The sequence below is a fragment of the Callithrix jacchus genome, chromosome 2 (assembly GCF_049354715.1).
Source record: "Callithrix jacchus isolate 240 chromosome 2, calJac240_pri, whole genome shotgun sequence".
Lineage (NCBI taxonomy): Eukaryota > Metazoa > Chordata > Mammalia > Primates > Cebidae > Callithrix > Callithrix jacchus.
Window position 1 is genome coordinate 205,886,209 of NC_133503.1, and position 21,814 is coordinate 205,908,022.

Consider the following 21,814-nt stretch of genomic DNA (forward strand, 5'->3'; position numbering starts at 1 on the left):
CCAGCCTGACAACAGAGTGAGACTCTGTCTCAAAAATAATGATAATAAAAATCATAAATAAAAAAAGAGTCACATTTTTCTCTCCTAACCCTCAGAAACTGTGGATGTGGCCTCCAGCTGGACACTGAGTCTAAGGATCTGGATGTGAGGCTGTCCTGGGTTTAGAGGTCCCTGAGTCCAGTGATGGGTGCCCTTCCAAGAGAAAGGAGGGAGAGTCAAGTCACAGGGGTGCTGGGGAGGGGACCACCGAGGACGGTCAGAGTGCTGCAGCCACAGCCCAGCTTGCCTGTAGCCCCAGAACTGGAAGAGGTGGGATGGGTGCCCCCAGCCTCGGAGGGAGCACACCCCACAGCTTGATGCTGAACTTCTGGTCTCCAGAATGCGAGCGCGGATATGAGCAGGAAGACAGGCTTCTTGTGGATGAAGTGACCAAATGAAATTGTGATGGGTGGGAGGGTGACAGTGCAGGGGGAGGTTATGGGGTGCGCAGGGGTGGGAGGGGGACAGTGCAGGGAGAGGTTATGGGGTGCGCAGGGGTGGGAGGGGGACAGGGCGGGGGGAGGTTATAGGTGTGCGCAGGGGTGGGAGGGGGACAGTGTAGGGGGAGGTTATGGGGTGCGCAGGGGTGGGAGGGGGACAGGGCGGGGGGAGGTTATAGGTGTGTGCTGGGGTGGGAGGGGACAGTGCAGGGGGAGGTTATGGGGTGCACAGGGGTGGGAGAGGACAGTGCAGGGGGAGGTTATGGGGTACGCAGGGGTGGGAGGTGGACAGTGTGGGGGGAGATTGTGGGGTGTGCAGGGGTGAAAGGGAATACAGTGTGGGGAGTGGTTATGGGGTATGCAGGGGTGGGAGGGGTATAGTGCTGGGGGAAGTTATGGGGGTGTGCAGGGGTGGGAGGGGACAGTATGGGAAGATTGTGGGGTGTGCAGGGGTGGGAGGGAGATGGTGCGGTGGGAGGTTATGGGGTGTGCAACGGTGGGAGAGGGACTGTGGGGGGAGGTTATGGGAGTGTGCAGTGGAGGGGTGCCGGGGAGGTGTTGGGGAGCATTTACCTTCCTCTTTGGTGCAGCCAGGACCCTCTACTGAAACACAGTTTGGGGTTCCCACAGCTTGTCCTCCTAGGTGGCCCCCAGGCCTGGCGCAGGCTGAGTGGTGGGAGGTATGGCAGGCTGCAGACTGGGCCCCCCCAGAGCTTCTGGGCATCCTCTCCCGGGACCGAGACCTCCTGGGAAGGGTCCGCCCTGAGACTCCCGGTCCTGCCTGGCTGGGCATGCGCCTCTCCTTCTCTAGACTTGGGGTCTGCTGGGCATCTCCCCGGAAGCCAGGGGTTTCCTCCGGGGTCCCAGTGGCCGCTGCCCCAGCCTCCAGGTCCCTGCCGGCTCCAGTCAGGGGGCTGCGGCCCGAGTCCCCGAGGGTCTCCTCAGAGCTGCCCAAGGGCATGGGGTTCCGCAGCGCCTCCATGTATGACTCCCTGAACCAGCGTCGGGACTGCAGGCAAGTGGGGTCCCCGGGCGGCCGCCGCCTGCTGCTTGGGCTGCCCGGGTCTGTGTATAAGGTGAGGGCCGTGGGGCCGTCCTCCTTGTCCAGGGGGTCGGGTCTCCTTCCCGGCCCCCCACAGTTCTCAGGGGGCATCTGTGGGCCCAACTCTGAGTGGCTGACCTTGATGAAGTCCCTGTCTGAGCTTCTAGATGGTGTCCTGGGGCTTCCCAGCTCCGCTCTTTCTGGGTAAGGAAGGTGCCTGGGCTGGTCACCACCCATATGCCGATGGCAGTAGTGGGGGGTCAGCGTGTCGGGGGAAGGGGTGTTTCCCTGGAAATGGGGGCTTGCCATGGCTTGGGTGGGCACTGAGCTCTCCGAGGGGCTGCTGGGCAGGATGGCTCCAGAGCTGGGGACCAAGACAGGGTCAGTGACGTCGCTCCAGGGGGCTCGGTGGACGGCCAAGCCTGAGGTCAGCAAGCAGGTTTGCAAGGGGACGTGGCTCTGCTTGAGGTTCACCCACTCCAGGAACGCCCCCGAGAAGACGCAGCCATACATGGCCTCAGGGATGGTGACCTCTTCTGTGCCGCTTCCCAGCCGGGAGAGGCATTTTAAGACCAGTCTAGCTGAATGCTTTCCCGCCGACGTGATCTGCAGGTAGAATTCCCCGGGCTGGAGTGTGACTCCGTGCAGGGACGCCAGCTGCACTACCACCTTCTCCTGGATGCACAGCGGCCAGCCTGGGTGCAGGAAGACCAGGCCTCTGTACCTGGCCTGAGATGAGAGAGGAAGGAGGTTAGTGGTGGGCACAGCCACGGCCTGGGCCTCTCAGTGCTCTGGGTCTCCACCCCTCAGGGGAAGGCCAGTGACTGAGCTCTCACAAGGAAGGGGTTTCATGCGGGCTGGGGTGCCCCATCCCTTGGAACATTAAACAGGTCATCCAGACTAGAAAATATGGGTTTCCCCCTTTGGTTCAGGGGTCAGTCAAAAAAGCAATTGTATAGGTCTTCCCGTATAGTTGAGAGTAGGTGGGCAGGAGAGGGGAGAGGAGGCCGCTTGAGGGCACAGGCACAGCCCACCAGGTGCTCGGAAGGGTGAGTTGTCCCTCAGAGTGGTCCAGCCTGGGCAAGGGCTGGGCGTCCACCCTTGCTGCTTAGCCCTGTTCAGGGCCACCCGATGGGGGCTCCCTCCTTTGCACTCCCAGAGTTCCCGTGGCTCCCCGAGGCTGCAGGCGCTGCCTCAGCGAGGGGTGCAGGTGCCCCATGCTGGTGAATTTCACTTGAGTGTTTTCTCTGTTCCCTTTGAAGAGCTGACATCCGGCCCCATTCACAACTGTGTACTTTGACTATTTTCACCCAAATGATTTCATTAGCATTTCCTGTGCTATTAGAAACTGCAAACAGATCACTTAATTGTTGGGTATTTATTTTCCCCAAATTTTGCTCTGATAAACTAAAATACAATAAATGTCTGGGGGGCTAGAGCCCCGCCTGGGTTTCAGCTGCTCCTGCAGAATCTCATACCATGTTCAAGTCCAAACCTATCATGTTTTCACTGGTAACAAACATGCCTTAGGTGTTTGTTCTCAAGCACGAGGCTACATCTTGCCTCACGCACTCATTCTCAGCTCAGCCTTACTCTGCCGGCCTCAGGGATGCAGATGGAAATAAAAATGCGCCAAAAACTTAACAGTGCATTTGCCACTGAAAGAGACACATATTCAGATGGTGAAATGTTATTCTCAAAAGTCCTTAGCCCGAGCCCAGTTTTTGATGGGATTTTTTTGTTGTTGTTGATTTGTTTGAGTTCCTTGTAGATTCTGGATATTAGGCAGGAGAAAAAGATAAAGGGCAGGCAAATCAGTACAAAGGAAGTCAAAATGTTGCTTTTTGCTAACGATAGTCATATATATAGAACACTCTAAAGATTCATCCAAAAGGCTCCTAGAACTGGCAAATGAATTCAGCAAAGTTTCAGGAAACAACATTAATGTACATAAATCATTGTTGGTAGATACCAACAATGACCAAGCTAAGAATCAAATTAAGAACTCAACCCCTTTTAAAATAGCTGCAAAAAAATTAAAATACTTAGGAATATACCTAAGTATTTTTCACCAAGGAGGTGAAAGGAAAACTACAAAACACCACTGAAAGAAATCACAGATGACACCAACACATGGAAACACATCCCATGTTCATGGATGGGTAGAACCAATATTGTGAAAATGAAAACAAGGAAAACTACAAAACACCACTGAAAGAAATCACAGATGACACCAACACATGGAAACACATCCCATGTTCATGGATGGGTAGAACCAATATTGTGATAATGAAAACAAGGAAAACTACAAAACACTGCTGAAAGAAATCACAGATGACACCAACACATGGAAACACACCCCATGTTCATGGATGGGTAGAACCAATATTGTGAAAATGACCATACTGCCTAAAGCAATCTACAAATTCAATGCAATTCCCATTAAAATGCCACCATGATTACTGACAGAACTAGAAAAAAACACTCCTAAATTCACATGGAACCAAAAAAGACCCCACACAGCCAAAGCAAAACTAAGCAAAAAGAACAAATCTGGGGTATCACGTCACCCGAATTCAAAGTATACTAGAAGGCCAGAGTCACCAAAACAGCACGGTACTGGTATAAAAATACACTTATAGACCAATGGAACAGAACAGAGAACCCAGAAATAAACCCAAATACTTACAGCCAACTGATCTTCCACAAAGCAAACAAAAATGTAAAGTGAGGAACAACACCCTGTCCAACAAACGGTGCTGGGATAGTTCACAAGCCACATGCAGAGAATAAAACTGGATCCTCGTCTCTCACTTTATGCGAAAATCAACTCAAGATGGATTAAAGACTTAAATCTAAGACCTGAAACCATAAAAATTCTAAAAGATAATATCAGAAAAAACCTTTCTAGACATTGGCTCAGGCAAAAACTTCATGACCAAGAACCCAAAAGCAAATGCAACAAAAACAAAGATACACAGATGGGCCTTTATTAAATTAAAAAGCTTGTGCACAACAAAATAAATAATCAGCAGATGACCCACAGGGTACAAGAGAATCTTTGCAATCTATCCATCCAACAAAGGACTAATAGCTAAACTTTTAATAAAACCTTTAGGGTTTTCCACATATAAGATCATGTCATCTACAAACTGATAATTTTACTTCTTAATTTCCAGTTCAGATGCCTTTTACTTTTTTTTTTCCCTTGGGTAACCACTCTAGGAAGAACTTCAAATACCACGAAAGTGGGCATGTCTTGTTTTTGGTTATACTGCAGCGACAGCAATTGATGAGCACCCTGAAACATGGGTACCAAGTACCGATATTTTAGGAATTTTTATGTTAGGTTTAATGATAGAGGTAACCACGGTATTTTTATTAGGCGGTGATCCTAATAAAACGGTAGAGGTTACTGTTAACTATAAAACTGTGGCAAGTTGAATAATTTATGAAGGTGAGGGGCCAGGGCTGATTTGTGAAGATCCTATGGGTGCTGCTGCTTTATATAATTACGGTGTTTGAGTTGTTTTAGTCATTTGTTGGGTGTTATTTATGGGAATACATGTTACAATCGAGCTTACTTGGGGTGGGGGTTAAATAGGAGTAGTGCCAGCATGGGTGGAATAAAGAAGGATAAAAAATAGAGCTTGATTAGGCCTTTTGAGTTGATGAGGTTGTGGAGATTGAAACTTGAGTTTGTGTTGTTATTTCTGGTATGGACTTTTCTAGTCAGAATAGGTCTAGTAAGGTTGAGGTAAAGTTCTGGCTTGTGGTTAAGCTTGAATGGGGGTTAAATCGACGTGTAGTGGTTGAGTAAAAGCCTAGTATGTTAGAGAAGTAGAAGGTTTTTAATGGGGTGCTTAGTTTTCTATTGTTAGTTATTAAATTCAGTTCTATTGCTAGAAGAAGTCCTAATACAGTTACACCTAACGCTGCACATTCAAGGTAATGTGCTACAGTGACTTGGGGGTGTGAAGCCCGAGGAACACAATTGGAAATAAGAAACCCGGCGAAAATGCTACCCACTGCTAGGCGACTGAGTGATCTTATTAATAAGGGGTTATTTTCATTAATTAAGATAAGAGTTGTGAAGCGAGGGTGTCCCGTTAAAGTGAAGAAAATAATGTGGATACTGTATATAGCCGTGGCTACAAGAGTAGTCGTAAGGGCTCGGGTGTTGGTATACCACGCGTTGGCGGTCTCAGTGATCAGGTCTTTTGAGTGACGCCGGTGAGGAAAGGTACCCCTGTAAGTGCGAGCTGCCGATAACGAGGCAGGAAGATAAGCAGGGTAAAGTTTTAAGTAGGCCTCCTATTTTGCGGATATCTTGCTCGTTGTTTAGGCTGTGGATGATAGACCCTACAGACAGAAATAGCATGGCTTTGAAGAAAGTGTGGGTGCAGATGTGAAGGAAGGCTAGATGTGGTTGGTTCATACCGATGGTTACTATTATGAGGCCTAGTTGGCTCGAGGTTGAAAAGGCTACGATCTTTTTTAAATCATCTTGTGTTAGAGCACAGACTGCTGTGAATAGAGTGGTAATAGCACCTAATGATAGAATGAGTGAATAAGAAAATTCCTGCAATAACTATTGTGCTGGAGTGAAGAAATGCTGAAACTGGAGTGTCCTTCTACAGCGGAGGGAAGTCATGGGTGGAGACCAAATTGGGCTGATTGTCCTGTTGCTGCCAAGAGGAGGCTTATTAGGGGAAAAGAGTTTGGGGTGGAGTTAAGAATAAATATTTGTTGAAAATCCCATGAGTTGGAGTATAGGAAGAATCATGCCGTTGCTAAAATAAAGCCGGTATCTCCAATGCGGCTGTAGGATTGCTCGTAGGGCTGCTGTGTTGGTGTCTGTTCGGCCGTGTCATCAGCTAATCAGTAGAAAGGATATAATGCCTATTCCTTCTCACCCAATAAAACGTTGAAGTAGACTGTTAGCGGTAATTAGAATTAGTATTGTGATGAGGAAAATAAGTAGGTATTTGAGAAATTGATTGTTTGAATACATAATCAATTTGTATTATGTATCATATTGAAAATTCTACAATTGATCAGGTAACAAAGAGTGCTATGGGGGTGAGTATTATGGAGAAGAAATCTAGTTTAAAATTGAGTGATAATTTAAGAGTTTGAGTTGTTCGTCAATGTCAGTTTGAGATTACTGATTCTTGGCCTGTAATGATGAACATTGTTATGGACAGGACGCTGGTGCTAAAGGCATACATAATAGCTAACTTTACATAACGTGGGTATGGAAGGCTTTTGTGTAGATTGATTAGGGTAATTATTGTGGGTGCTAGTAATGGAATTATTACAATTATGGAGGAGTATTTTTACTTTTATTTGGAGTTGCACCAGTATTTTTGGCTCCTAAGACCAATGGATAACTGCCATCCTTTAAAAGTTGAGAAAGCCAAGTCGTTAAGCTTGGGGGCATGAATTAGCAGCTCTTGCATGCTTTCTCGGTAGTTAAGAAGTTATGGGCTTCTATTATTACATTCACAATCTAATGTTTTTATTAAACTATAACTACAGGGTGTCAATCCTATGGTCACCTTGGGGTTTAGGGTGAGGAGGAGGATTGGTGCCATGTGTATTAGTATTAGTGTATTTTCGCGTGTCAATAGGGGTTTTACATTACTAGTGCTATATGTTAATGGCCCTCGCTGTGTTGAAGCAAACAGATGGAGTGAGTATAGGGCTGTAATTAGTATACTGTAAATGATAGTAAAATTATATCTGGAGAAGGAGGCTAAAACTGTTAACAGTTCTCCTATTAGATTACTAGTTGGGGGTAGAGCGAGCTCGGCGAGGTTTGCTAGGAGTCATCAGAGTGCTGGGAGTGGGACTCATGCTTGAAGACCTCGGGTGAATATTACAGTTCGGCCGTGGATTCGTTCGTAGTTTGAGTTTGCTAGGAAAAGTAGGAAAGATGAAGTAAGTCCGTGAGCGATTATAAGGATCATTGCGCCAGTAAGGCTTCAGGGGTTTGGATGAGAATGGCCAGGATAACAAGTGCCATATGGCTGACAGAATAGTAGGCGATGAGCGATTTTAGATCAGCTTGTCGTAGGCAGATGGAACCTGTTATAACTACACCTCACAAGGATAAAATAAGAAAGCGGTAACATGTTTTGTCAGGGGGTTGAGGATAGGGGTGATTCGTATTATGCCGTACACGCCTAGTTTTAATAGGACGGCTGCACGTACCACGGAACCAGCGACTGGGGCTTCAGCATGGGCTGTAGGGAGTCATAGGTGTACTCCACACAGGGGCATTTTGACTACGAAGGCCATCATGCGTCCTAGTCATGTAATGTTATTGGTTCAGGAAAGCAGTATTTCTTTAGTGTTAATATTCTAAGTATGTTTAAGGATCCTAGATTACTTAGATAGTTTAGGAATGTAATTAGTAAGGGGAGAGATCCTGCTAGTGTGTAGAATAGGAAGTATGAGCCGGCATTAAGGTGCTCTGGTTGATATCCTCAGCGGGTAATAATAATCAAGGTAGGGATTAGGGTGGTTTCGAATAAAATGTAAAATAGGATTAGTTCGGTAGCCGTAAATGTTATAATTAGGGAAATTTGTAAAAATAAACTTGAGATATATAGCTTTTTTCATGGGCTGGGATTATTATACAGATACTGTTGTGTTGCTAAAATGATTAGTGGTAGTAGTCAGGCTGTTCATATTAATAGAGGCGATGTTAATGGATCTGAGACGAAAGTTAGTGACAGGTGACATGAGTTATTTGGTATATATAATATTAGGAGAGTAAAAATGCTAATTAATAGGCTGCAGGTTATTATATTGATTCATATTACATGATTTTTGAAAGTCATGTTATTGGGAGTATCATGATTGTTGGTAAAATAATTTTTAGCATTGAAGTAGATTTAAGTTTTGCACATAGTCTAGGCCGTAGAGGTTAGAGATTAAAATTAATAGGGCTAGGCCTACTGCAGCTTCTCATGCGGCGAATACTAGGAGGATAATAGGTATCATATATATTAGTATTAAGTGTATATTTGAAGTTGTGAGTGTGGCTATAATGAATAGTGATAATATGATGCCTTCAAGCATAGTAGGGATGATGTTAGATGGGATCGGTAGATTAATAATGCTAGTAATGATACGGACTATGCTAGTGTGACATTAATATAAATGAAAGGCACTTCGGTATATATGATTCATCGTAATCTAATGAGTCGAAGTCATTTGTTTTAAATAAACTATATACCAACTCAACTCAATCTAACCTCTTTTGAGCTTAATTAAAGTAACTGATTTGCGTTCAGTTGATGCAGAATAAAGTTTTGCAGTCCTTATAGTAGTGCAGAAATTAAGTGAAGTTTACTTACTGAGGGCTTTGAAGGCTCTCGGTCTTATGAACGTAAATTTCTAGACTATTAATATTAGTGGGGTCAGAGGTAGGAGGAAGGTGGAAGAGACTGTAAGTGGAGATAAAAGTGGCCTCATATGCTTTAGTTGTCAGTTAATTTTTGCGTTATTGGATGTGGGGAATATTGTTATTGAGATGGAGTATGTTAGGCGTATGTAAAAGTATAGGTTTATTAGTGTAAATATGGCTATGGTAAGAGGGATGATTAGGCTACTGTTTTTTCTAAGTTCTCGTATCATAGCTCATTTAGGGGAAAAGCCTGTTAGCGCGGGTAAATCTCCTAGAGATATTATTGTTAGTGGAATTATGGGTATTACTCATGTTAGTTTATTTCAGGTATGTGATAGTGATAGGGCTGTTACGTTTAAGTAAAATATTATAAATGTAGAGATTGCTGTTGAGAATATATAGATGAGTAGGGCGAGAACAGTAATGCTTGGGTCATAGTATAACACCGCTATCATTCATCCTACGTGGGTAATTGAGGAGTAAGCCAGGATTTTGCATAGCTGTGTTTGGTTAAGTCCTCCTCAGCTGCCAATTATAATTGATAGAATTGTCTTGTTCCTGATCTCAGGGGAAAAGCTTTCCGTCTCCCACCACTGAGGACAATATTCGTGTGGGTTTTACATACATGGCTTTAATTACGTTGAGATAGTTTCCTTTTATTCCTAGGGTATTTTGTTTTTATCATCAAAGGGTGTTGAAGTTTGTCAAATGCTTTTGCTGTGTCAATTGACATGATCAGAAGCAGCTTTTTCAGGGGAACTTGCTCCGGTGGCATCAGCTGTGATTTCATAGTAATGTGCACAACATGAGCAACTGTACTATGACAAGTGCGTACATCAAGGCTTTGAAAAGGACACAAATACAGAAAGAACACTATTCTTCTTTGCCCCAATACAGTTCACAATTCTGTGGTTCCCCTTGGCCAAACTAGCCATGGTTCAGATTGCAAATCTTTTGGCTACCTTGGGATTGCTACCAAATTAGACCAGGTGCTATAAATCTTGTAGTCATGTTCTGAATAGTTCCAGTCCTGAGAAAACTGTGGCTCACACAGGGTAAATGTCCCCACAAGAGACAATTTTTCATTTTGGTTATTAAACTTTTCAGCTCCAGAATTTGTTTGGCTTCTTTTTAGGACTTTTAATATCTTTGTTGATATTTCCATTTTTCCACACATCACTTGCTTTATTTTCTCCACATCTTTCTTGAGTTCTTTGAGCATCTCTGAGCTGCTCTGAAGTCTTTTCCTAGGAGGTCTACCATCAGGTCTTTTCCAGGGACAGTTTGGGATTATCTTTTCCATTGAATGGAACACACTTGACTTTTTCTTTGAAGGCCTTATGGCATTCTGTGGAAAATTAGACATTTGAATCTAATAATGTGATAATTCTGCAAATCAGATTTTCCCCCTCCCTTGGGGAAAAGCAACATTGTTTTAAATACCTGGGGTTCATCATTTCACACCAAGAAGATTAAGGACAGGGACACACATGAGGAGTGAGTTTAGGAGTGGAGGTTTAATAGGCAAAAGAAAGAGAAAGGAGAACAGCTTTTTCTCACAAGACAGAGAGGGGTGCCCACAAGAGACATTTCAGATTATGGCAAATAAATACCTTTTGGAGTAAAATAATTTTATTTCCTTTGGGACGGGCTGTCTGTCATATGGTACCATGGGTTCAAATTTGGTGTCTTCGAGAACAGAAAATCAAACACCGCGTGTTCTCACTCATAGGCGGGTGTTGAACAATGAGAACACATGGACACAGGAGCATCACACGCTGGGGTCTGTGGCGGGGAACTAGGGGAGGGACAGCGGGAGGTGGGAGTTGGGGAGGGATAACATGGGGAGAAATGCCAGATATAGGTGATGGGGAGGAAGGCAGCAAATCACATTGCCATGTATGTACATATGCAACAATCCTGCAACATCTTCACATGTACCCCAAAACCTAAAATGCAATATATATATATATGTGTGTATATACATATATATACACACATATATATATATACACACACACACACACACACATATATATATTAATTTGGCGTCTTATTGTGACAGAATCTGTTGTCAGTCTTTGATCTCTATTTTCATACTAATGCTGGCCAGCTGTAACCCTCCAAGGGGACGGGTATGACAAGGCCTGTCCGACCCCCTCCTCTCCTGGCCTGAACTCGCTCTTCTAGTTTCTTTGGGATTCCCGTGGCCATGGGGGCCGGGGTCTGTTCAGTCGGTCGGGGCACTTAGAATTTCATGTCTGGTTTACACCCTTTATAGTTAATCCTGTTACTAGATAACTGCTCTCCGAATGAAGCCCTCCTGATTAAATTTCTGTGTGGTTTTTGTCTCTTGACGGGATGCTGCTGAGTACAGGAGGCCCCAAACATGATCGGCTGAATTGAAGAGCCCACCATCTTCCTTGGGTTAACCACACCTGTACTGTGTTGTCTTACAGTATCTTTAAGTGCAGCAAGAATGTAAAAACCTTAAGGAAGAGATATGAACGTAGAACTTGTCTAGATTTTTTTCTTTCAGAATGCCCCAGGTATGAGGAGGATTCTGGAGGACGGTGGAGTAGGGGCACCCGCGGTCTGCCTCCCCATCTGGACAACAGTTGCACTGGCACAATCTTTGATCTCTGGAGTCTACTAAAAGCAGGAATGGCAAATTGTGGTTGAGTGTGGTCAACTGCAGCTCTGGGCCCAGCAGGCAGCCCCACCTCCCCTACCCAGACCCCACCTCCAGCCGCAGGCAGCTGTGCACGTGTTCCTGATGACCTGCATGCAGCTTGCAAGAACCAGTGTGGCCAAAAAACCCCAAGAAACAAAACAGAAAACCCCTGTCATCCAAATACAGTGGATTGGTGCTGAGGACTAAGCTCCAATTTTTTAATCCTGCCTAAATGCCTATCTGAGGGGTCTGGGGAGTTCATCCCTACAAACCATGAATTCTCATCCTGTGGGTTTTATTTAACCCTATATATCAGGACTTAACTTTCCAGTCTGACTCCGGCATAACATCATGTGACAAAGAAGAAAGTCAAAATATTTTACCCCAAAATATGTTTCTTTGGCGTACTTTGAAATGGTCCTGCAAAGCTGTCCTTTGTTGGGGGAAATCTGCATCTGTAAAGAATCTGTTAACATAGCTAGATCTTCTTCCAGGCCCTCCCAATCCTGAAGAGATTAACTAAAATCTAGCACCTTTTAAAGGTCTCAATAGGAAACTTTTGTCATCCACTGTCCCTAAGGGCAGCCACTAAAGACTTCAAAAGAAGCTTGGTCTCCACAATCTTTTATCTTAAATTGAACCTTTCCTTTCTATTGATCCCAGGTCTTTAGACAAACTCACCAGCTGTCAACCAGAAAAGGCTTAAATTCACCAAACCCCCTTTACTTGTCCTGCCTTTCTGGACCAAACCAATGTATTTCTGAAATGTTTTTGATTGATGCCTCAATATCCCTAAAATGTATCAAACCAAGCTGCACCCTGACCACCTCAGGCACACGTGGATCTCCTGAGGGCTGTGTCACCAGCCATGGTCACTCATATTAGGCTCAGAATAAATCCCTTCAAATATTTTAGAGTTTGACTCTTTTCATGAACCATGGCTCTTATCAGTGCTGCTTCTGACCAGAGGTGCAGACAGAGGCCCAAGACCAGTGACGCTGCCTCTTTCCTACTGCTCAGACCCCACCCCTGCCACTGAAGTGACTTCCACAGGGTTGAAAGGTGGTGCCCTTTAGCCCCCACTTTCATTTTTCTCTCTTCCCCTTTTGTGATCCAGACATTAAAGACTAGGACACTTTAAAAAAACTGCATATACAAGGAAAATTAGAAAACGCCCATGTGAGCTCAAAGGAACAGGCTCGGAAGGAAATAAAGTGACCTTAAGTTTACACCTCGGGCTGGGTTTTGGCGCAGAGGCAGCCTATAGTAATAAAAAACAAACAAACAATAAACAGAAACAATGATAAAAAAGTTAAGAAGAAATTATTTAGGGTAAGAAATTCCTTAGTAAAGTTTCCTTTGAATGAAAAGCAGCCCCCCAAATCATTCTCTTTTCTAACAAAAAGCAGCCAGTAAAATCTAGCTGCAGACACAGACAAGCAAGCTGGAAGTTTTAGAACGAATGCTGGCAGCTGTGCCAGCAGGAAAGGCTCCCTGGGACTAGCATGTTCCAAATGGCGGCTCCATCTTCCCTTCTCTTTGCCAGCCACATGTACAGTACGGAGCAGACAGGGCCAAGTGGAAATACATTTGCATAATAACATTAGGGTGGGGTGGCCAGCCTCCCCCCACCACATTATGTAAACGTCACTCCTGGTCCAGCCAATCTGTGGATCCCATGTAAATCAGACACCGCCTCCTCAAGCCGGCCTGTAAAATCCGGTGCTGTCTGCTGCAGGCCAGACTTCCCTTTTGGGCACCCCTCTCTGTCTTGTGAGAAAAAGCTGTTCTCCTTTCTCTTTCTTTTGCCTATTAAACCTCCACTCCTAAACTCACTCCTCATGTGTGTCCCTGTCCTTAATCTTCTTGGTGTGAAATGATGAACCCCAGGTATTTACCCCAACAATGCTGCTTCCCCCCAAGGGAGAAGGAAAATCTGATTTGCAGAATTATCACATTATTAGATTCAAATGTCTAATTTTCCACAGAATGCCATAAGGCCTTCAAAGAAACAGTCAAGTGTGTTCCATTCAATGGAAAAATAATCCCAAACTGTCCCTGGAAAGACCTGATGGTAGACCTCCTAGGAAAAGACTTTAAAGCAGCTCAGAGATGCTCAAAGAACTCAAGAAAGATGTGGAGAAAAAAAGCAAGTGATGTGTGGAAAAATGGAAATATCAACAAAGATATTAAAAGTCCTAAAAAGAAGCCAAACAAATTCTGGAGCTGAAAAGTATAATAACCAAAATGAAAAATTCACTAAAGGGATCTAAAGGCAGATCTGAGCAGACAGAAAAAAGGGTAAAGAAAAGTGAACAAAGCCTGAAAGACCTGTGGGACACCACCAAGCAACCAGCATATGTAAAGTGGGAGTTCCAGGAGAGTAAAGAGGCATAGAACATTCGAAGAATTAATGTGTGAAAACTTCTCAAATTTGAGGAAAGACATGAATATAAACATCCAAGAAGCCTGATAAGCTCCAAATAAGAGGAACTCAGAGACCCACACCAAAACACATCATAATTCAACTTTTGAATAACAAAGACAAATACAGAATCCTGAAAGCACCAAGAGAGAAGTGACTCATCACATACATGGATCCTCAATAAGACTGTTGGCATATTTTGCATCAGAATCTTTCAAGTCCAGAAGGCAGTGGGTCAAAATATTCAAAATGATAAAAGGAAAAAATCCTGTTGACAAGGAGTCTTATATCTGGCAAAACGATGCTTCAAAAGTGAGGGAGAAATTAGGACATTCTCAGATGAACAAAAGCTGGGAGAGGTTGTTACCACTAGACCCACCCTACAGGAAACAATCAAGGGAGTCCAGCAGGGTGAAGTAAAAGGGCACTAGAGGGTTACTTGAAGGACTATGAAGAAATAAAGATCTCAGTAAAGGTAAATATATGCAAATTATTAAAGCTTGCATTAGCATAACAATGGCTCGTAACTGATCTTTTTGTTTTCTACATGATTTAAGAGACTAATACAAGAATTATTAGTTTATGTTTAACTAATAATACTTTATACTAATAACTAATAATATTTTATACTACTACTAATACTTTATAAGGAACATAATCTTTTTGTGTTATTAACGTTAAGGTACTATAAATTCGAATTAGTGTTACAACTAGGATAATAAATGTAATCCCCATGGTAATCAAAAGGAAAATCACTATAGAATACACACAAATGGAAATGAGAAAAGAATGTAAGCCTTTTACTACAAAAAATCAAGTAAACACTAAAGAAGACAGTCATGCAGAAAATGGACAACAAGCACATAGGAAGCCAAGGGCAAAACAGCAGAAGGCCTGTTCATCAGTAACTCCTTTAAATATACATGTGTTATCTAATCGAGAGACAGACTGGTAAACTGATTTTTCTTTTCTTTTTTCAGTCTCGTTCTGTCACCCAGGCTGGAGCGCAGTGGTGCAATCTCAGCTCACTGCAACCTCTGCCTCCTAGGTTCAAGTGATTCTCATGCCTCAGCCTCCCAAGTAGCTAGGTTTACAGGAGTGTGCCACCACACCCAGCCTGCAAAATGGATTTTTGCATTTTTAGTAGAGACAGGGTTTCACCATGTTGGTGAGGGTGGTCTGGAATTCCTGACCTCAGGTGATCCACTCACCTTGGCCTCACAAAGTGCTGGGATTACAGGTGTGAGCCACCACACCCAGCCCGCAAAATGGATTTTTTCAAAAATCCCACATGCTCCAACCATATGCTGTCCGCAAAAGACTCACCTGAGATCCAAAGACACAACAGATCCAAACTGAAAAGGTGGAAAAATAGATCTATGCAAACCCTACCCGAGAGAGAGCAGGGATGGCTATACTAATGTCAGATAAAATGGACATTAAATCATAAAATGTTACAAGACACCATGAAGAACCTTATATATTAATAAAAGGTTAAATAGAGCAAGAAGATATAACAGTTACAAACATGAGCACACCTAATGACAGACCATCAAAATGTGCCTCAAAAACCAAGAGAACTGAAGAGAGACATAGACAGCTCTACAATAACTGTTGGAGACTTCAACACCTCACTGTCAAGGAACAGAACAACCAGACAGAAGTTATATTTTTTTAAGTGGAGGGTTTTAACAACACAATAAACCGACTTGACCTAACAGACGTGCGAGAACACTCTACCCAACAGTGTCATCATTTTGCCTTCATGTTTGAAGGATATTCTTGCTGGGCACACACATGCTCCTCAGGTGCACATGTGAGACACACATCTTCCAGGCTAGATCATATGTTAGGCCAAAAACTAAGTCTCAGTAGACTTAAAAAATAGATACCACACAAATTATCTTCTCTGATCACAAAGGGATGAAGTTAGAAGTCAATAATAGAAATAAGATTGAACCATTCACAAAATTATAGAAATTAATCAACATGCTCTTAAACAACAATGGATTAAAATAATATATTTCAACTCATGGGAGGCAGCAAAACAGTGCTAAGGGGGAAATTTATAGCTATAAATGCTTATATTTTTTAAAAGTAAAGATCTCAAATCGACAACCTAACTTTACAACTTAAGGAACCAAAACAAAAAGAAAATGCTAACCCGAAGCTTAGAGTGGAGAGAAGTGGAATAGGCCATGGAAAAACCGGAGACGAAATGATGAAACCAACTCGTTCCTCGGAAAGAAAAAAAGCACATTGACCAACCTTTGGCTGGCTGGCCTGAAAAAAGAAGATGCGTGTTACTAAAATCAGACTGAGGTGGGGATATTACTTACTTACTACTGATTCTACAGAAATAAAAAGGGTTATGAAAACTTATGAATAACTGTGCATCAACTAATTGAATAATCTACATTAATTCCTAGAGACACAAAGCCTATCAGGACTAAATCATGAAGAAATGTAAAATGTGCGCAGATCTATGACTGGTAAGTAGATTGAATCAGTCATTTAAAAATCTCTTAACAGGCTAGGCGAGGTGGCTCACGCTTGTAATCCCAGCACTTTGGGAGGACAAGGAAGGTGGAACTCATGAGGTCAGGAGTTTGAGATCGGCCTGGCCAAGATGGTGAAACTCTGTCTCTACTGTAAATACAGAAATTAGCTGGGCACAGTGGCAGGAGCCTGTAATGTCAGCTACTCGGGAAGCTGAGGCAGGAGAGTTGCTTGAACACAGGAGGCGGAGGTTGCAGTGAGCTAAGATCATGCCACTGCACTCTAGTCTGGGTGACAGAGCAAGACTGTCTCAAAAAAAAAAAAAAAAAGTCTTAACCAAAAGCCTGGAACTGATGGCTTCATTAGTGAATTTTACCAAACATTTAAAGAAGAATACCATCCCTTTTCTAATTTTTCCAAAAAATTAAAGAGGAGGGAATACTTTCTAACTCATTCTAAGAAGCATTACCAAGATACCAGACAAAATAAAAATAGAGACCAATATCCCCTACGGACACTGTAGTCTTTTCTACCCATGGATTACTTAGAAATACATCATTTCCAAGTATTTTGTGAGTTTCCAGTTATCTCTTTTACATGATTGAGCTTTGATTTAATAATACTGTAGTCAGAAAAAAAAATCTGTATAATCTCTGTCCTTAGAAAATTATTGATAGTTTGAAAAAAATGACGGCATGTAGTTTATTTTGGGACATGTAGTCACATGTAAGCTTGAAAAGAGTGTGTGTTCTGCATTTGTCATGTGCAATGTTCTGTTAAGTGTCAAATAGGTCAAGTTTTTTACTAATGTTCAGGTTTTTTATATTCTGAATGATTCTTTTCCCCATTGTTCTATCAGTTGCTGAGAGGAGAGTGTGAAAATCTACACTTACTGCTGTCTGGCTTTATGTATGTGACGCTCCGTTATCAGGCATTCTGTTGATAAATCCAGCCTTTCACTGCTACAAATCGTCCCCATTTGTCTCTGGTAATCTCATCGTCTTGAAATCTTACTTATCTGATGTTTATGCTGCCACATACGTGTCTCATGCTTAGTTGTAGTTTTCCCATTCTTCTAGATTCCACCCTTGTGTGTCTTTGTACTGAAGTAAGGACATTCTGGCCAGGTGTGGCTCACCTCGGCAAGGTGCTGGGAGAACGGGCATCACCACGTGAATGTGGCTCACCTCGGCAAGGTGCTGTGAGAACGGGCATCACCACGCGAATGTGGCTCACCTCGGCAAGGTGCTGGGAGTACAGGCATCACCACGCGAACGCGGCTCACCTCAGCAAGGTGCTGGGAGAACGGGCATCACCACGTAAATGTGGCTCACCTCGGCAAGGTGCTGGGAGAACGGGCATCACCACGCGAACGCGGCTCACCTCGGCAAGGTGCTGGGAGAACGGGCATCACCACGCGAACGCGGCTCACCTCGGCAAGGTGCTGGGAGTACGGGCATCACCACGCAAACGCGGCTCACCTCGGCAAGGTGCTGGGAGAACGGGCATCACCACGCAAACGCGGCTCACCTCGGCAAGGTGCTGGGAGAACGGGCATCACCACGCGAACGCGGCTCACCTCGGCAAGGTGCTGGGAGTACGGGCATCACCAAGTGAATGTACCAACCCCATGTGACTGTAAGATTCTGAGATCTCTTTTTGCTTTCTAGTTCCACCCTTCAATTTCCATTTACTCAGCAAAATTCCCTATAAGAGAATTACTTAGAGAAGATTATCCTGCATTCGAGGCTTTTCCAGATTCTTATCTGTCAGCACAGAGGTTTCCTAAATTTTGCTGATTTTTCCTTTTCTTAGCAAAGAAGGTCCTTCTCTGACAGGCTTGCTCCTGCTCCATCCTCTTCCAGCCTCAGGGACCAGCCCCCAGCGTGAAAGTGGCTTCTGTTATTTACCCATTTAGGGAGGCACTGTCACTCCATAGTTTGGTTCTTTCAGGCGTTTTTCATGTCCCTGCCTCTCGAACGGCTTTAAAGGAAGGTGCAGTTGTGCAGGCTTCTCTAGGGGATTCTTACTGCTTTGCTGGAAAAGGTCTTCATGTTCCTCCACATTGTAACTGGAAACAGGACACATCTGTTCTTCGGCTCTGAACATTTTGACAGTTTTCTTGCTGGTTTTGTCATCTTTTATTTAGCAGTACACGAACCCATTTATTCTGGAGGCTGCAAATGTTTTGTGTGTGAAAAATCAGACCTTGGAGATGGCTTTCAGCAGTAGAATATAAGTAACTCCTACAAACCGAGCATTTCAATAACGGGATGTTAGACATAAACGGGTTGAAACATTTTCCGAACCTAAGGGTTTCTTGTTGATTTCTAGCTTTACTGCATTGTGGCCTTTATCTACGTCTCTGGTATTTGTTGACACTTTGTGGATAAGGATTGATTCTGATAAGTGTACACGTACACTTAAGAAGAATGTAGGCTGGGCATGGTAGTGCACACCTGTAATTCCAGTGCCTTGGGAGGCCGAGGCAGGAGGATCACCTGAGCCCAGGAGTTTGAGACCAGCCTGGAAACAGTGAAACTCCGTCTCTACAAAAACATTTAAAAATAAAATAATTTGCCAGGTGTGGTGATGCACACCTGTAGTCTTAGCTACTCTGGACACTGAGGCAGGAGGATAACCTGAGCCCAGGAGGTCAAGGCTGCAGTGAGCCGTGATCCTGCCACTACACTCCAGCCTGGGTGACACAGTGAGACCCTGTTTCAAAAAAAAAGAAGAGGAGGAGGAGAATGCGTTGTTCTCTCCAATATTCTCTAATTGTACACCCTTGAGATAAATGTTTATAAATGGACAAGAATTTTGTAAGATTTTGGTTAGCTTTGGGAAGTGTTCCATGCATAGCTGGAAGGACATGGATTCCATAGTTACTGGGCTCAGCACTCTACGTATGCCACTTAGTGGAAGAGAGTTCGCCTGTTTACACATACATTCCGGTCAGGCGCGGTGGCTCAAGCCTGTAATCCCAGCACTTTGGGAGGCTGAGGCAGGCGGATCACGAGGTCAAGAGATCGAGACCATCCTGGCCAACATGGCAAAGCCCCGCCTCTACTAAAAATACAAAAAAATTAGCTGGGCATGGTGGTATGCACCTGTAGTCCCAGCTACCTGGGAGGGTGAGGCAGGAGAATTGCTTGAACCTGGGAGGCGGAGGTTGCAGTGAGCCAAGGTCGCACTACTGCACTCCAGCCTGGCGCCTGGCAACAGAATAAGACTCTATCTCAAAATAAAATAAAATAATAAATAAAAGTACATTCCAAGCAGTGTGTGGTCTGCTCACCCCCTCTGCTTTTGAGAGAGGCAGAATCTCCCACTGTCATTTTAGATTTCTCCCTGCAATTCTGTCCACTTAACGTGTCACACATTTTCAGGCTATGCTGTTAGAGGTTCACAGATGACGTATTCCTGGCTGTCTGTTACTAGCAGTATTGCTGAATGATCTCATTCAGATCCACAATGCACTTTGCCTGCTACGATACTTTGTTATGAACATTGCTCCACCAGTGATCCTCTGGCTTGAATTTTTAGGCCCGTGTTACGACGATGAGCTCCTCACTTCCCATGGCTTCGTTATGTTTACTCCCTCCTCCTGCTCTGATTTCTATTTGATTGATTTCATTTTTTTAATTCTAATTCCCAGCTCCTTTCTGTCTCTCTTTTATGGAAATATCCTATTTCTATATTTCTGATTACTTTTCCCTACATTTTTTTTTTTTTTTTAGACAGTCTCGCTCTGTCACCCAGGCTGGAGTGCAGTGGCACAATCTCAGCTCACAGCAACCTCTGCCTCCTGGGTTCAAGTGATTCTCCTGCCTCAGCCTCTTGAGTAGGTGGGACTGTAGGCGCCCGCTACCACACCCAGCTAGTTTTTGTATTTTTGGTAGAGACGTGGTTTCACCGTGTTGGCCAGGCTGGTCTTGAACTCCTGATCTCAGCTGATCCTCCCGCCTCAGCCTCCCAAAGTGCTGGGATTACAGGCGTGAGCTGCCACACCTGGCCCTTTTCCCTAAACTTCTCCAGACACAGTTTTGTCCAAACTGTGATGAAATAAAGTGACAAATAAGTTGTTAAGTGATTAAACATGTCATTTATTTACTGAGGGTCAGGCCACAGTAATCACTGAAGTTTTCCATGACAATTTATCTCATGGAAATATTAATATATTTCCCAACCACGTATTTTCATAATAGTGGATAAACGAATAAAAACGGAATTGAATTTATGTTAACTAGAACATGTTAAATAAAACACAAATTGAATTTATATTAACTAAAATATGTTGTAGTAGTCAAGGTAAATGCATTTTTCTCCTGTTACAGAGATGAACAAATTTTTTTCATTCAAAAGAAAAAATATAAATATCAAGTAGACTGTCCCTAAGTTGTGTGTTGTGCTTTTAAATACTAGTAAATATGCATCCACATTAAAGTACCATCATTCACGTGACTTTTCCAGAAGACGAGCAGTTTTATAGGTGGGGAGAGAGATGGTTTATGTTAGAATCAGAGGAAAAATAAACTGTGTAGGATGAAGGTGACACGGGCAGGCCTTTGAAAGCAGCCAGGAGCTCTCAGATCTAACCAAAGCAGCGTGGCTCCCGTGCTGTCACTCAGTCTCCTGCCAGGCACCTGTTCCTTCCTCATATTAGTCAACATCTGTGAAACGGGCACCAGGTACCTGCTCACAGACGAAAACATCTCCTGAAGAGATGACCTCACGCAAGGAATCAAACCGAGGTCGTGCCTGCCCCTCCCCAGCCCTGTCATTCTAACCAAAGACATTCAATGAGTCTAATAAGCCAATGTGGCCCAGCCACAGTCTAAAAACAATGCCCTAATTCAACTTCATCGGAGGGCTCGGCGGTGCTGACCAACGGAGGCTGTGCTTTTTAGGACCCAGCCAGGTGCGCTCCGGCAGCTCACTGCGACATACCCACAACCTGGCTCTCACTGACATTTTAGCCCGGCCTCGAGAACAACCGACAGCGTAAACACACAAGAAATTCATCGAGCGGGACTTACCTGTACCTACAGAGGTATCTTGTTTTACAGTGTTCCAGCTGACTGAGCTTTGCAGATACTGCATTTTTCATGTACTGATGACTTGTGACAAATCTGTGTCTCAGTATAACATTAGGAATTCTCACAATATTCCAGACTCTTTCATTATAATTATATCAGTGATGGTGAACTATAATCAGAGACCTTTAACACCACTATTGTAATGGTTTTGGGTGCCATGAACCATGCTAATACAGGAC

General features: G+C 43.9%; 1 protein-coding gene across 1 annotated transcript in view; it reads right to left on the reverse strand.

The window, feature by feature from the left end:
- The window catches only part of PLEKHG4B (pleckstrin homology and RhoGEF domain containing G4B), a 93,075-nt gene that overhangs the window by 37,410 nt on the left and 33,851 nt on the right, over nt 1–21,814 (reverse strand). The window contains 1 exon segment of the mRNA XM_035291877.3: nt 1,053–2,250. Within this exon segment, the coding sequence (XP_035147768.3) occupies nt 1,053–2,250 (1,198 nt within the window).